This window comes from Galeopterus variegatus, unplaced genomic scaffold (genome assembly GCF_000696425.1).
Source record: "Galeopterus variegatus unplaced genomic scaffold, G_variegatus-3.0.2 Scaffold4932, whole genome shotgun sequence".
In the NCBI taxonomy this organism is placed as follows: domain Eukaryota; kingdom Metazoa; phylum Chordata; class Mammalia; order Dermoptera; family Cynocephalidae; genus Galeopterus; species Galeopterus variegatus.
The window spans coordinates 37,000-50,440 of NW_007731043.1; the positions used below are offsets into that span (position 1 = coordinate 37,000).

The following is a 13,441-nucleotide window of genomic DNA, read 5'->3' on the forward strand; positions in this document are numbered from 1 at the left end:
CAGGCAGTGCAGCATACTTGAACATATAGAAAGATAAGAAATGTTCCTTCAGAACGGAAAAAAAATAATTTGGAAATATTATGAATACAAATCTTAGAGATGAGCATTACCCTTCTCAAAGAAGGCTACATCAGGAATTACTAATCTCATGACTTCTGTTGCCTATTCAACAAATATTATCAAGATCATATATATGCCATGCACTGTTCTTGGTGCTGGGGTAGAACAGTGGGAAAAAAAAAGCCTCTCCTCTCATGGAGCTTACATTCTAATTAGTCAATATCATCAGTATCCATAAACTTAAACTTTTTATTTTATCCATAAATTTAAACTTAAATTATATTTAAGTGAAAATACCTTTGCCAGGCCAAATCTTCCTCTAAAAATATGTTACGGCTGGCTTTTCTACTCCCAACAGGTGTACGGGGTTCACTTGGATCAAGTACAGACACAGAGCAAGTGGAATCTGAAAGAGCATTCAAATCTTCCCCAATGGAATTACTGTCTGTGGAATGAGCATAACTTAAAGCTATTTTTCTACAGTATGTACAAGCTCGGAGGTCCCCTAGGAGAAAAAAAAAAAAAAGGTAAAATATAACAGTAATATATTACTTAACAGAACATTTTAAATCCTTGGCTAAACAATCACATAACAGGGAAACGTCTCCAAGTAAAGACTATGAAAAAAGATATTTTTAAAAAGTGAAATAATCTTGTTAGCTCTGCAATATATTTTAAGAACCTCCATTATGATAAATTCATCCAGATATCTAACTTACCTCAAGTATTTGTAATGAGTTAAGAAAATACAGCCCAGCTTTGCCAGTTGGCTCAGTTGGTTAGAGAGCAGCCTTATAAACCCAAGTCACAGGTTCGAATCCCTATACCAGCCAGTCATCAAAAAAAAGAAAGAAAGAAAAGAAAATACAACCCAATGATACTACAAAACCCTACTTAAAAGAGTATTTTTTCAAGATTATAAATGCAAAATAGTGGATTTATCATGGATTAGAGTTTCAAGGGAAAAAAATGCATAGAATAAATAAACCAATGCAAATGAAAACAACATATTTTCCCTAGGAGAAAATTATTAAGGTCTCTATTGTAAAGCCCTAAAGAGTGGCCTCCACAAGGGGGAACAATTTTAAAAACAAACTAATAAAAAATGGGCTTACATACAATATCACACAGAGGGGCAAAAACTATAAAAGAAATTCTTATAGTAAAAGTCAGGATGTACATGAAATATTCTTGGGAGGACAAACAAGGTTATTTAATATTTCTAAATGTATTTTTTTTTAGGACGCAGTCCTGCCCCAAATAAGTTTTCATTTCTACCCTGTCTTCCTGTACCATTGTTTCAAGTGATTCTATAATGTTTTAATGTACTAAAAAAGGAGATATATAATTAAACCTTACTAATAACATGTTATTTAACAATTCTACCTTAAATTTTCCCCCATTTACATTAGCAAACTGAATGCAAAACAAAAAAATTCTAAAATTTAACTGCAGTGTGTTTTTACCATAATTACTACCAAGTATAATAAATGACCTTTTATTTTTTCACTTTAGGACTGATTGTACAGTGCTCAATTTTATTAAATTATGCATGTAAAACCAAAATAAAATGTCACTTATTGCATTACTAATTTCTGACATCACAATTTAACTGATGAAATCTATTAAAACTCTAAAGAAAAATATATCCACTTCAATCAGAACGACCCCTCTACCCCCCAAGAAAGTGAGCTCCTACCTAGGATAAATGAAAGTGCTAGAACATTCTATTGTAAGCTGACCAAAGTAGAACTGCACTAAGGAAGTGCAATTACTCCCTGCAGAAAGACCTTCAAATTACCACAACAAAGCATTGGTTTGTTTCTTACACTATAAAGGAAATCTCCCTTAACCAGGATGCTACTAGAACTAAAATTATCAAATCAACTAATCAGAGCCAAGGCTAACCAGAAAAGTTTTAATTTCATGAAGAACCTTTATCAGCAAGAGCCCACTGAGCATAGGCCTATATTATGTGATGGGAATACAAAGATGAGACACAGTCCTGCCATCAAGGAACTCAGTCCACTAGAGGGGACAGATACACATATAAATAAAAAGCTACATGACAGATACAGAGATATTACTGCTACTACCGCCAATTACAGCAGCTTAATATTCATTAATCCCTTTCTACATGCCAGACATTGTTCAAGGTATTTTGCACTTATTCAGGGTCACAACATACAACTGTGCCCAGCATATTATGCCATTTGTGATGGTTAATGATGGGTCAGCCTAGCTAGAGGTTTGATCCAGCCTTCTAGCTAGACTAGAGGTTTGATCCAGCCTAGATGTTGCTGTGAAGGTTTTTTTTTTTTTGGCTGTGATTAACATTTACAATCAGTTGACTTTAAGTAAAGCAGATTACCCTAGCTAGAGGTTTGATCCAGCCTAGATGTTGCTGTGAAGGTTTTTTTTTTTTTTGGCTGTGATTAACATTTACAATCAGTTGACTTTAAGTAAAGCAGATTACCCTCCATAATGTGGGTAGGTCTTATCCAATCAGTTAAAGGTCTTAAGGGCAGAGACTATAAAGTTTCCAGAAGAAAATGGAATTCTGTCTCAACACTGTAAGACAGAAATCCTGCAGAAGTTTCCAGCCCACTGGCCTGCCCTGAGAATTTCAGACTTGCCAGCCCCCACAATCGCTTGAACCAATTCCTTAAAGTAAATCTCTCTATAGCAAATCCTTGGGTTTGAACAACATGGGTTTGAATTGTGCAGGCCCACTTACACACAGATTTTTTTCAATAAATACACTGGAAAATTTTTAGTTAGATATGTCAACCAAATAGTTAAGTAGCCTGCTGTTTACTAATCAAATAATTAAAACTACTTAACTACTAATTAAGTCACAAAGTAGCATCCCCTCAACCCCAGCAAGGTTCAGGGGTACATGGTGCAGTGCAGGGAGGCCACCACTCAGGGGAAAGCACCCCATGTACTTAAGAGTTAAGTAGTTAAATTTTGGGGGAGTTGAAACTTATACATGAATTTTTAACTGTGCAGGGGGTTGGCACTCCCAACTCCACCTTCTTCAAGGGTCAACCACATATAAGTATGTGTGTGTGTGTGTATATCCTATTGGTTCTGTTTCTCTGGAGAACTCTAACTAATACAGACTTTGGTGCTGAGAATGGTTCTGGAGCAACAGAATCTTAAGGATGAGTTTTCTGAATTGGTACTAGAGCTTCTGGAATTGGTTCTCTAATCCAATTAGATTTAAGGGCACCAATGACTCTATTTCCAGTAGTAAAGAGAACACCGATAGTCCATAGTATGATGTGGCGAAAGAGACATACAAAATATCACCTATGGATACTCCTAATCAAATACTTGTAAGAGGCAAGGTTCTGGGTGACCATGTATTTAATACCTTAGGAACCTTTTTATCAAACTAACAAGCATATTGAGATTGGCTGGTTGCTTCTAATTATACCAGACAAAGCGAGGAAAGAAAAGGATGACCTCAGAGATTCAAATTCCCCAGTCAAGAATTGTACAAATTACCTGAAAGTTTCCATGTCTTCCTTGAAAGAAAGAAATCCTTACCTCCTATAGCCTCAGTGTTAAGATTGCTGCTAAAAATCAAACCAACAGTCGCATCCTGCAAGTGGCTGAATTAAAACACAAACTGAATTGTAGCCTCAGTGTTAAGATTGCTAAAAATCAAACCAACAGTCGCATCCTGCAAGTGGCTGAATTAAAACACAAACTGAATTGCCAATCTTGCAGTATGTCTGCTATTAAAGTAAGGGTACTATTTGCGAAAGAATGGGATGCTGAAAACTGGAGAAGGGATATATGGAAAGAGCCTGATGAAGCTGGGGATATTGAAGCCCAAAATTCTGAGCCAACTTTGCCAGTAAAAGTAGCCTTTCTACCCCAGCTGAGGAGATTAACCCTGATTTGCCTGAGGAATCTGTAATGACCCCCCCTGAGTTAGCTGCCTTGCAAAACACTAATTTTCCTCAAGATCCACTCCCACCACCCCTTTTTGCTTCTAGACCTGTAACAAGACTCAAGCCCCAGCAGGCCCTGAAAAGCAAGATACAAAGTGTGACCCATAAGGAGGTATGCTACACTACCAAAAGAACTACATGATTTTTCCAATTTATACAGACAGAAGCCTAGGAGATACATGTGGGAATAACACAGACGGTGTGGATAGTGGTGGAACATAAAGTTGGATCAAGCCAAATTTACTGATGTGGGCTTACTAAGCAGAGATTCTGGATTTAATGTAGCAGCTTGAAGAGTTAAAAGGGGCTCTAAGAGCCTGTTTGGTTGATTGGTTGAAACATGGACCAAAGTGAAGTTGAAATGCCAGAGCTGCCCTCGTTTTACTATAGAGGAAGGGATTCAAAGGCTCAGGAAGAATGGAACATCAGTAGTGGATTTACCATGTAAAACCTGATTATCCACCCTGGGGAGGATCTACCTTTCACTATGACTATGAGAAGTAAATTTGTGAAGGGAGTTCTAGCATCCTTGAAGAGCTTTGTGATTGCTCTTCTTGGTAGGTCAGAAATTACAGCAGTAATTGCTGCCATTGAATCAGGAAATCTAAATACAGTAGGGATAACTGGATCCCCAGGTGTCATGGGCCCAGTGGCAGCACTGAATCACCAAAGACAAGATGGGCATGGTTATCATAATAGACATTAAAGTCAAAGCAGTTATCAAGATAATCTGACTCAAAGAGACCTATGGCATTGGTTAGTTGATCATGATGTTCCTAGAAGAAAGTAGTAGATGGGCAGTCATCTAAATTCATACTTGAATTGTGTAAGAGGAAGAATTCTAGATCAAGTAGACAAAAGTCTAACTTGAATCATAAAAACAGTCATGACCTCTCAATCAAATCCCAGACTTGGGCCATTTACAGACCCAGAACTCCTTGAATGAAGGGGAGACTGGGTCCCCTTGAGGAAGAACCCCATTACTCTGCCAAAAATGTATAGTTAATTTTTCTACCAGCCTTCCCCAAAGGGACCTAAGGCCTTTTACCAAGGTAGCTGTACATTGAGAAGAAGGAAATAAAAAACTTTTCAGGAATTACTGGACACTGACTCTAAACTGACAGTAATTTCAGGAAGCCCAAAACATCACTGTGATCCACCAGTCAGAGTAGGAGCTTATAGCGGTCAGCTAATCAACAACGTTTTAGGTCAGGTTCATCTCTCAGTGGTTTTAGTGGGTCCCCAAACTCATTCTGTGGTTATTTCCCCAGTTCCAGGGTTTATAATTGGAACAGACATACTCAGCAACTGGTAGAATCCCTACACTGGTTCCCTGACCTGTATTATGGTAGTTCTGGCATCCAGAACTATACGACAATAAATTTCTTTAGTTCTGAGCCACTGAGTTTGTGGTACTCTGTTATGGTAGCCCTAGGATACTAATACACCAACCATAATGACAGTTTTATCCTAAGGGTAATGGGAGCTCTAAAGGGTATTAGGCAGGGGAATGCCCTGACATAATCAAATTAGCATTTTACAAAGACTACCAACTAGAGCATGAAAAATGAATTAGAAGTAGGAAAAAACTAAAGGTAAAAAAATCTTTTAAAAGCTGCAGTCATAATCTGGGTGAAAGATAATGGAATTTTTAACTCTGAAGCAGTTTAGGTGAAAAAAAGTGAATAAGACCAAGAGGAAGATCTGCACAACAACAAAAGTAACATGAGAGATATGCTAAAAGTGTTGTCTTTTGGGTAACTTCTGCCCACCTTCCATTCCCAAATCACTGTATAAATCCATACATCATTGTTCAGTTTTTCCTGTTTCAACAAATAATTTAAATTTTCTGTATTTCTAATATTTGACTGTGTTCCTTATGGAAGAATATGAGTAAGATACAATTTGCCAAAACAAAGTGTCAAGGAAGTGTCATATACGTCAAGGAAGATCTGTACTTTGTAAAATGACAACTCTCATAGTAATATAAATTAGTAGTCTACTCTTACCATCTTATCTAATAAATTTTAATGCTCCTACAGTTTTTTGCTAGCTCTATGATACACTCTCTTTTACTCTATTTATTTATGACTGTTCTCATCTACTTTATTTGGCTGTAAAATTCTTAAAAGCAAAGCTGTGTCTCCCTCACGTTTGTGTCCCCATGTCTTATACATAAAGCCCAAAATAAAAATTGGCTTAATACTGTCCTATATTACAACTATTCTATAGTTATGACCTTTGAAAACTTTAAAACTTGACGAAGAACATTCCAATAAATAAATAAATATTGTAAAATGCATTTACCTGTATAGCCCATAAATTTTCCAGGGATTTCTTGATTACAACAACGACTACAGAAAATCTGCCCACACAGTCGGCAATGGTGTCTGCGCCTAAAAGTTGTAAATTTCTCACTACAGTCGTAGCACTCTTTACATTGGCTATCTGGCATCCAGTATTGCTTCAGGTCACTATCCTGTAACAATAAAAATGTGTGAAGGCTTCTTGCAAATACTGACTATTAAGATGCAATGGCAAATGTAACCCCAGGTTTCTTTTACAGAAAATGTCAAGTTAATTCTAAAATTCATATGAGAATGCAAAAGGCCAAAATAACCAAGATAATCTTGAAGAACAAAATTGAAGTCTTGACCAGCCATCAAGACTTATCCTAAAGCTACAATGATTTTAGAGAGTTTTAGTGCAAGAAGAGAAAAAAAAGAGCTATAGAAGAGAAAAGAAAGTCCTGGCACACCCTCACATGTATATGGGTTTCTTACGTTTATAATGCAATCGGTGAAGCATAGTCTTTTCAAAAACTACGGTGCTAGGTCCAACTGGATATCCATGAGAGGAAAAAAGGAAGCTTAACTCCTATACTTCACACAAATAATAAAGCTTCTTGAAGTAACCACAGGAGAATATATACTGACCATGGCCTAAGGTAAACACTTCTTAAACAGAACACAAAAAGCACTAACCATAAAGCGGAAAAAAATGACAAATCAGACTACATCAAAATAAAGAACTTTATGGGGCTGGCCAGTTAGCTCAGTTGGTTAGAGTGTGGAGCTGATAACACCAATGTCGAGGGCTGACAGCCAGCTGCCTAAAAATAAACAAAAATAAAGAACTTATGTGTAAAAATATGCCATTTGTGGCTGGAAGAAGTACTGATTACAGTTTCTCTCATGTAGCATTATGCCATTTTCAGTGGGTATGGCATGATCCCCATAAGTGCTTAATAAGTAATTATCCGAAACCTCTAGACAGTACCTGGCTTTTCCCCTCCATGATTTCCTTAAGGCGTTTTAACACTGTGCTGAGGCTTCGAAGCTGAACAGCTGTACGAGGGTCATGACCTCCAAAAGTAGGTTCTGCTTTCCTTCTTGCATCTGAGTCAGATTTTTAAAAAAAAAACCAACCTTGTTAATAGTCCCTAGTAACTATATACAACTAGGTATATATGTGATGCAAAGTGCCCCTTTATTATTAGCATATGCTTATGTTCTATCCCAGTAATATGACTGAGAGCTTGTCTTTATAAGGGTAAGAAGCTGTTAAGAGTATTTATTACCCTGTAAAATGCTGTTTCACAAGCAAGTAATGGCTACCTAAGACAAGCACTATCTGAGGCCACTTATAGTTTTGAGGCCTGGGGTGGGAGCATCATTTTAATGACGCAGAATTCATTAATGAGTTCTTGTGCACTTTGGTCCTAATCTATAATAAATACCTACTAGAAATTTACCAGGAGAAAAAGTAATGCCAGAGGGTTAACCTCGTTGGTCTCTAAAGTCAAACAGATAAAGCAACAGAATCAAACAGTTTAGGTCCATCTGCAGATCATATATCCGCAAGTATTGTGAGGCAGATCATCAGAAAATTCTGATGATCATCCCCAAAATTCTGACAGACTTCAGAACATCCAAGATGGTAAATTTTGCCATGGTAAAATTTGACCAAGGTCCAAGCAAATTAAAACTGACAGAACTGCTAAAATGCCAATCTTACTTACTGCTCCCTGTTACTTCCCCAATCTTGCAGCTCCAAACTGGAAGGGATCGCTTATACTTGAAATAGCAATACTGAAGTTAAGTCTTTCAATAAAAAAACAAGCCCAAATTTCAGCTTTGCAGCTAAAATGGAGTATAATAGCCAAAGCTGCCACCTATTATTTCCTTATTTTAGACCAAATTACAACTGAAGTTTCTACATATTCCTGGCTCCGGCAGTTACAAAACCTAAGGGAGAAGTGGAGGTGGTTTGATAAAAAGGACAAACATCCTATTAGTTTAAACCCATTAATCTAATAACCTATGGCAAAGTAAGACAGAAAACACTCCAACCTGAATCTTCCTCAAACTCACTATTTGCTAGATTGGTTTTAGGTATTCTTTGTTTTGGTTGGGTGGGGGAAAAGGGATTTAAAAGAACTGAGAGGTTGCTCTCAAAATCTAAATTTACAAAGAATTTCCCAAGATATTTAATTATTGAAATAATTATCTAAACTGTACCTAATTTAGAAAACTTTGAAAATTTTTATCTTCCTATAAATAGTTCTATCTTAATCTCAGCACATATCTCAGAGGTTTTGTTACTGATGTGTAAGTTTAGAATTACCAAATTTTTCTTGAGTCTCAAAACATAAAGCAACTCTCCATGATATATGAGTTGAAAAAGGAGACAAAGGAAGCTGTTAGAATCATAATGGCTGTGCTCCCGAGCATGTGCAAAATAAATTGTGCAAGCCTCTTGCATTTAACCACTTAGGAATATAATGGAGTATTAACAGCATCATTCACTGGAAAGGACCCTTCCTGGAATTAAGAGACTCAGAAATCTTGCAATGAAGAGGAAAGAGACCCTGAAAGGAAATCTGGTCTAGCTCTTTGCCCTCAAGCAAATAACACCACTTAGGAATATAATGGAGTATTAACAGCATCATTCACTGGAAAGGACCCTTCCTGGAATTAAGAGACTCAGAAATCTTGCATGAAGAGGAAAGAGACCCTGAAAGGAAATCTGGTCTAGCTCTTTGCCCTCAAGCAAATAACTTTAGCAGCCTCTCTTGCAAAATGGATATTAACAACTTAAATAACTTTACTAAGGTCAGAGAGCTAGTAAATTGTAGAATACAGCCTTTTGGAAAGGAAAGGAACTTGACTGTCCAAACAGTTCCAGGCTTCTGAAGTTCAAATGCCTCCAAGAATCAAGTGGACTTGATAAAAGACAATAAGGTATGTTGAGAACTGCAGCAAACTACACATTACAAGCTCCACCTAGAGATATTTAAATTCGAGGTTAACCCCCACACCAGCCAGCCACCAAAAAACAAATAAATAAATTCAAGTTTATACACCAAAGGCAAGGTTTGGCAGCCTGCCAATTTGTAACTCCTTAAAGATTATATTCCACTTTACAGGCCAGCTGCCAATAAATAATTAAATAAAATAAAAGATTACATTCTAGTCCAACTCCTCAATTTTACAAACAAAAAAAATCCTATGCTTAATTCAGCTTAATTCAGCATAGGATTTAGTCAGAAGAGCTCGCTCCCTCACCAAAAATAGTATTGCCTTGGGTTAGGTTCAAGAGCTAAGGAGAACTTATTGAGGTTAAAGGTTAAATGGTGACAATTTAGAATAAAAAGAGGGCTCCCTTCTCCATCTCCTGCTTCCCATCTTTGATGCTTCCTTCCAAACGCTGACCTGATATAACCCAGGCTGAGGCTCACTGCCCTAGAAAACCTGCCGAGGTGATACAACCAGCTCTGCTCCAGTCCTTAGGTAGAAACTCTTCTGCTTGGTTTCTTCAAGTCTCAACTAGCAATAAAATATTCTTTTGCCAACCACCATTACCTACGCCCATTTTTCACTCAAGGACCTCATGGGGAAGACTGGCCAGATTAGACAGGATCTAGTGTTCAGAGACACCTGATGTCCAGTGCTGTATACTTTCCACTCCATTAGCCATCTCCCACTGCCTTTCTTCTGTCACCCTGAGTTGGGCAAACCACTCCACAGAGTTTAACAATCTAACAGAAATAAAAAAACCACCTCACTTTCTCTAGTCTCTCAATTCAGATACTGACTCCTAGCCCATACCCATCAGAAGAGGATGAAAATGAAGGAAATAACTGTGTAGCAGACCAGGATGGAGAACAAACAGGCAAGAGGAGCTCAGCTTATCCAGCCACACTGATGGTTTGTACCTCAACAAGGACAGAAGGCCAAGCAAGTGGCAGCCCACTAATGGAGTTGACAGAGTTCTGCAGCGAGAAGCATGCACATCAAATTCCACTAGCATCCCCAAAATAGATGCAAAATGCATTCACAAAGTTGAAACTAACCTGTATTCTCCTGGGGATGCTGTAAACTGTTCTCTGCTGAAACCCAAGCAAGTAATTAATCAAAAAACAGTCAAGAGATCTGCACCTTGCCTAAATTAGTTTAAGGACACGCTGAAGAATTTTTTTTCAAGTGTCAACAAATTCTTTCACTACCTAGATAATAGTTTCATTTATTCTGAAGAGTACCTGACTATTCCAAACAGCAGGAAAGTTAAGTCAATAAACAACCTGGGAAACACAATGACTTCGGAAAAATCTAACATACAGAGAGGAATGAAATAAGAACACTTCTACCTAACACTACTGAAGAGCGACGCTGGAGTTCCTCATTAATCTGCTTTTTATAAGGTGTAGGCGACCTCACAGATTGTGTCCTTGAAGGAAGCTGAGGGCTGGTCCAACTTCCACTCAGAGACTGCTGCTCTCCTTGGCCCCCTTCTGCTCTCTCTGTAGCAAAGGAAAGCTAGGCATTACTTGAAAAACTAAGACTCAGAGTTTAGCAAAGAAAATGAAATAGATGAAATGTTTCAGACAACAATGTAAACATGTATTACATACATAAATAAAAATTAGGGTTGAGGGGCTGGTGGGTTAGCTTAGTTGGTTAGAGCATGGCATTGGTAACACTGAGATCAAAGGTTCAGATCCCCATACAGGCCAGCTGCCAAATAAATAAAGAAATGGTTTTTTTTAAGAATTAGGGTTTAAAAAGAAAGAAATTCAAAGATGGGGGACAAAATTACAGGCCAATAATCACACCCTTGGTATATGTTATCTTCTGTTTGTTTTACTTTTCATTAGAAATTTCTTGAGCATATTAGAATACAAGCTTCACACAAAAGCAGGGATTTTTTTGGTCTGTTTATGGGATAGATCCCTTGCACTATTAAAATAGTCCCCAGCACATAGTTGGTGCTTGATGAACATTTGCTAAACAAATAGAAAGACCTGTTGTCTTATGACAACTAAATGTAATGTAGTATTCTGGATGGGATCCTATAACAAAAAAAGGACATTAGGTAAAAACTAAACAAATCTGAACAAAATACATATTTTAGTTTATAATAATATATCAGCAATGGTTCATTGACTGTAACAAACACACCGCCTTAATGTAAAATGTTAGTGATGGGGGAAACTGCATGTAGGGGTATATCAGAACTCTCTGTATTATCCTCCAAATTTTTCTGTAAATCAATAACTGTTTTAAAAAGTAAAGTTTATTTTTTAAAAAGATATCATTGCCTTAAAAATGTACTACTTAATGTAAAATGTTAGTGATGGGGGAAACTGCATGTAGGGGTATATCAGAACTCTCTGTATTATCCTCCCAATTTTTCTGTAAATCTATAACTGTTTTAAAAAGTAAAGTTTATTTTTTAAAAAGATATCATTGCCTTAAAAATGTACTAACAGGTGTTTTTATAGAACTTTAAACATGAGCATTAATAAAATTCAGTTAATACTATTACAATTTCTACTGAGTTAATTAAATTATTAACCACCACCATCAGATTCCTTACAACAACAGGGATCACATTCTAACACATTTCAAATAATACAGACAAATGAAAGGCAAAAGATACAGGCCATGTTTTTTTAATTTGTCTTCCAGATAAAAAAACGTGTTACTTAAAAAGAGCTCACTATAGGGCCGGCCCCGTGGCTCACTCGGGAGAGTGCGGCGAGGCCGTGGGTTCGGATCCTATATAGCAATGGCCGGTGCGCTCACTGGCTGAGGCTGGTGCAGACCACACTGTGCCGAGGGTTGCGATCCCCTTAACGGTCAGAAAAAAAAAAAGACCTCACTATAAAAGTATCTTTCATTTGATGTCATTACATGTACACCTTAATCTAATGGGTTTAAAGTCAACAACAGGTCTGCTGACAGCTTCCAATTTGGGGGAAATATAAACATTTCCTCCCATGTACTGCTCCTTTTAGTTTCACCGCTTTAATTAAAATCTTTTAGCTATTACTCCCCCCCCCAAAAAAAAGTTCATTCTGTAACCTTAAGGAAGTTGAAGCATATTAAGAAAAAAGAATCACAAAAAAAGGACACTACTTTGTCTTTAAAAAGGGCCCTCCTTTTAACATTTAGTTTTCAACTGAGACCTTCAGTTACTAATAATTAATGAGATTACAGTGAAAATTCTAGCTTTCTCTTAAGCAGTAAACCCTGGTGACCTATGATTAAAGCTATTATCTGGGGTGGGAGTTAGGGTGGTAACAGAGCCTTTGAGCTGCAAAGAGCAGCTCCAGCTCTTCTTTCCCCTTAAACAGCGACAACAAAAAAGCTATTACCTTGTTAATATTTCACTTTCTTGCAGACACAGCGTGAAAACAGAACAAGAGAATTTCAGAGAATCAAAACCATAAGTTCTCCAAGGAATAAGTCTTACCTTTGTTAAATCTAAAGAGATTTACAAAAGAACTATATGCTGACTTAAAAGGAGGTTCATCCTGATCAGGAGTCAAAGGCTTAAAGTGTGTGAGATGAGAAGGACTAGTAGGTGATCGAGGCAAATCACTAGCAGAGTCCAGTGTTGGGGAAGTTTTATCATCTGTGGCCATTTCATGAGTCTGAAAAACAAAAGAAACAAGCAAGAGATATAAGTTCCTTAGAAAGCCTAAAAGTTGATTTCAAACAACATCCAAGTATCTGGAAAATCCTATTCTGTGAAAATTCAGATCTATCAAAACCAAAGAGCAAATAAATCTCATTTAGTATACTCCAAATTAAGGCTTGAAAACATTGCTGTCTAGATCATAAGGAAGAGACTCAATCAACTAAAAGTATGATTACACAGGCAACCTAATTTTAAATATTACTATTCGAATTACAGAAAATATTAAAATTAATAAAAAATTCAGAGGTAAAGCATAAATGTGAACAAGCTAAAAGAAAAAAAATGCATTTTTCACATCACTTATATATCTTTCATTTTAAGGGGTTTTTTTGGGAAAAGTGACACTCAATAGCTTTTTAAAGTTATAGAGGTGGGCTGCACAGTTAGCTCTGCTGTTAAAGAGCTTGTTGTTATAACATCAAGGTCAAGGG

General features: G+C 37.0%; 1 protein-coding gene across 1 annotated transcript in view; it reads right to left on the reverse strand.

The window, feature by feature from the left end:
* Positions 1-357: 357 nt before the first annotated feature.
* PIKFYVE (phosphoinositide kinase, FYVE finger containing) overlaps positions 358-13,441 on the reverse strand; it is a gene marked incomplete at its 3' end in the record, with an annotated part of 16,676 nt that continues 3,592 nt past the window's right edge. The window contains exons 2-6 of the mRNA XM_008588630.1: positions 12,783-12,963; positions 10,675-10,827; positions 7,305-7,423; positions 6,333-6,504; positions 358-565 (exon numbers count right to left, since the gene is read on the reverse strand). Of these exons, the coding sequence (XP_008586852.1) occupies positions 358-565; positions 6,333-6,504; positions 7,305-7,423; positions 10,675-10,827; positions 12,783-12,954 (824 nt within the window). The remainder of the gene's footprint in view (positions 566-6,332; positions 6,505-7,304; positions 7,424-10,674; positions 10,828-12,782; positions 12,964-13,441) is intronic.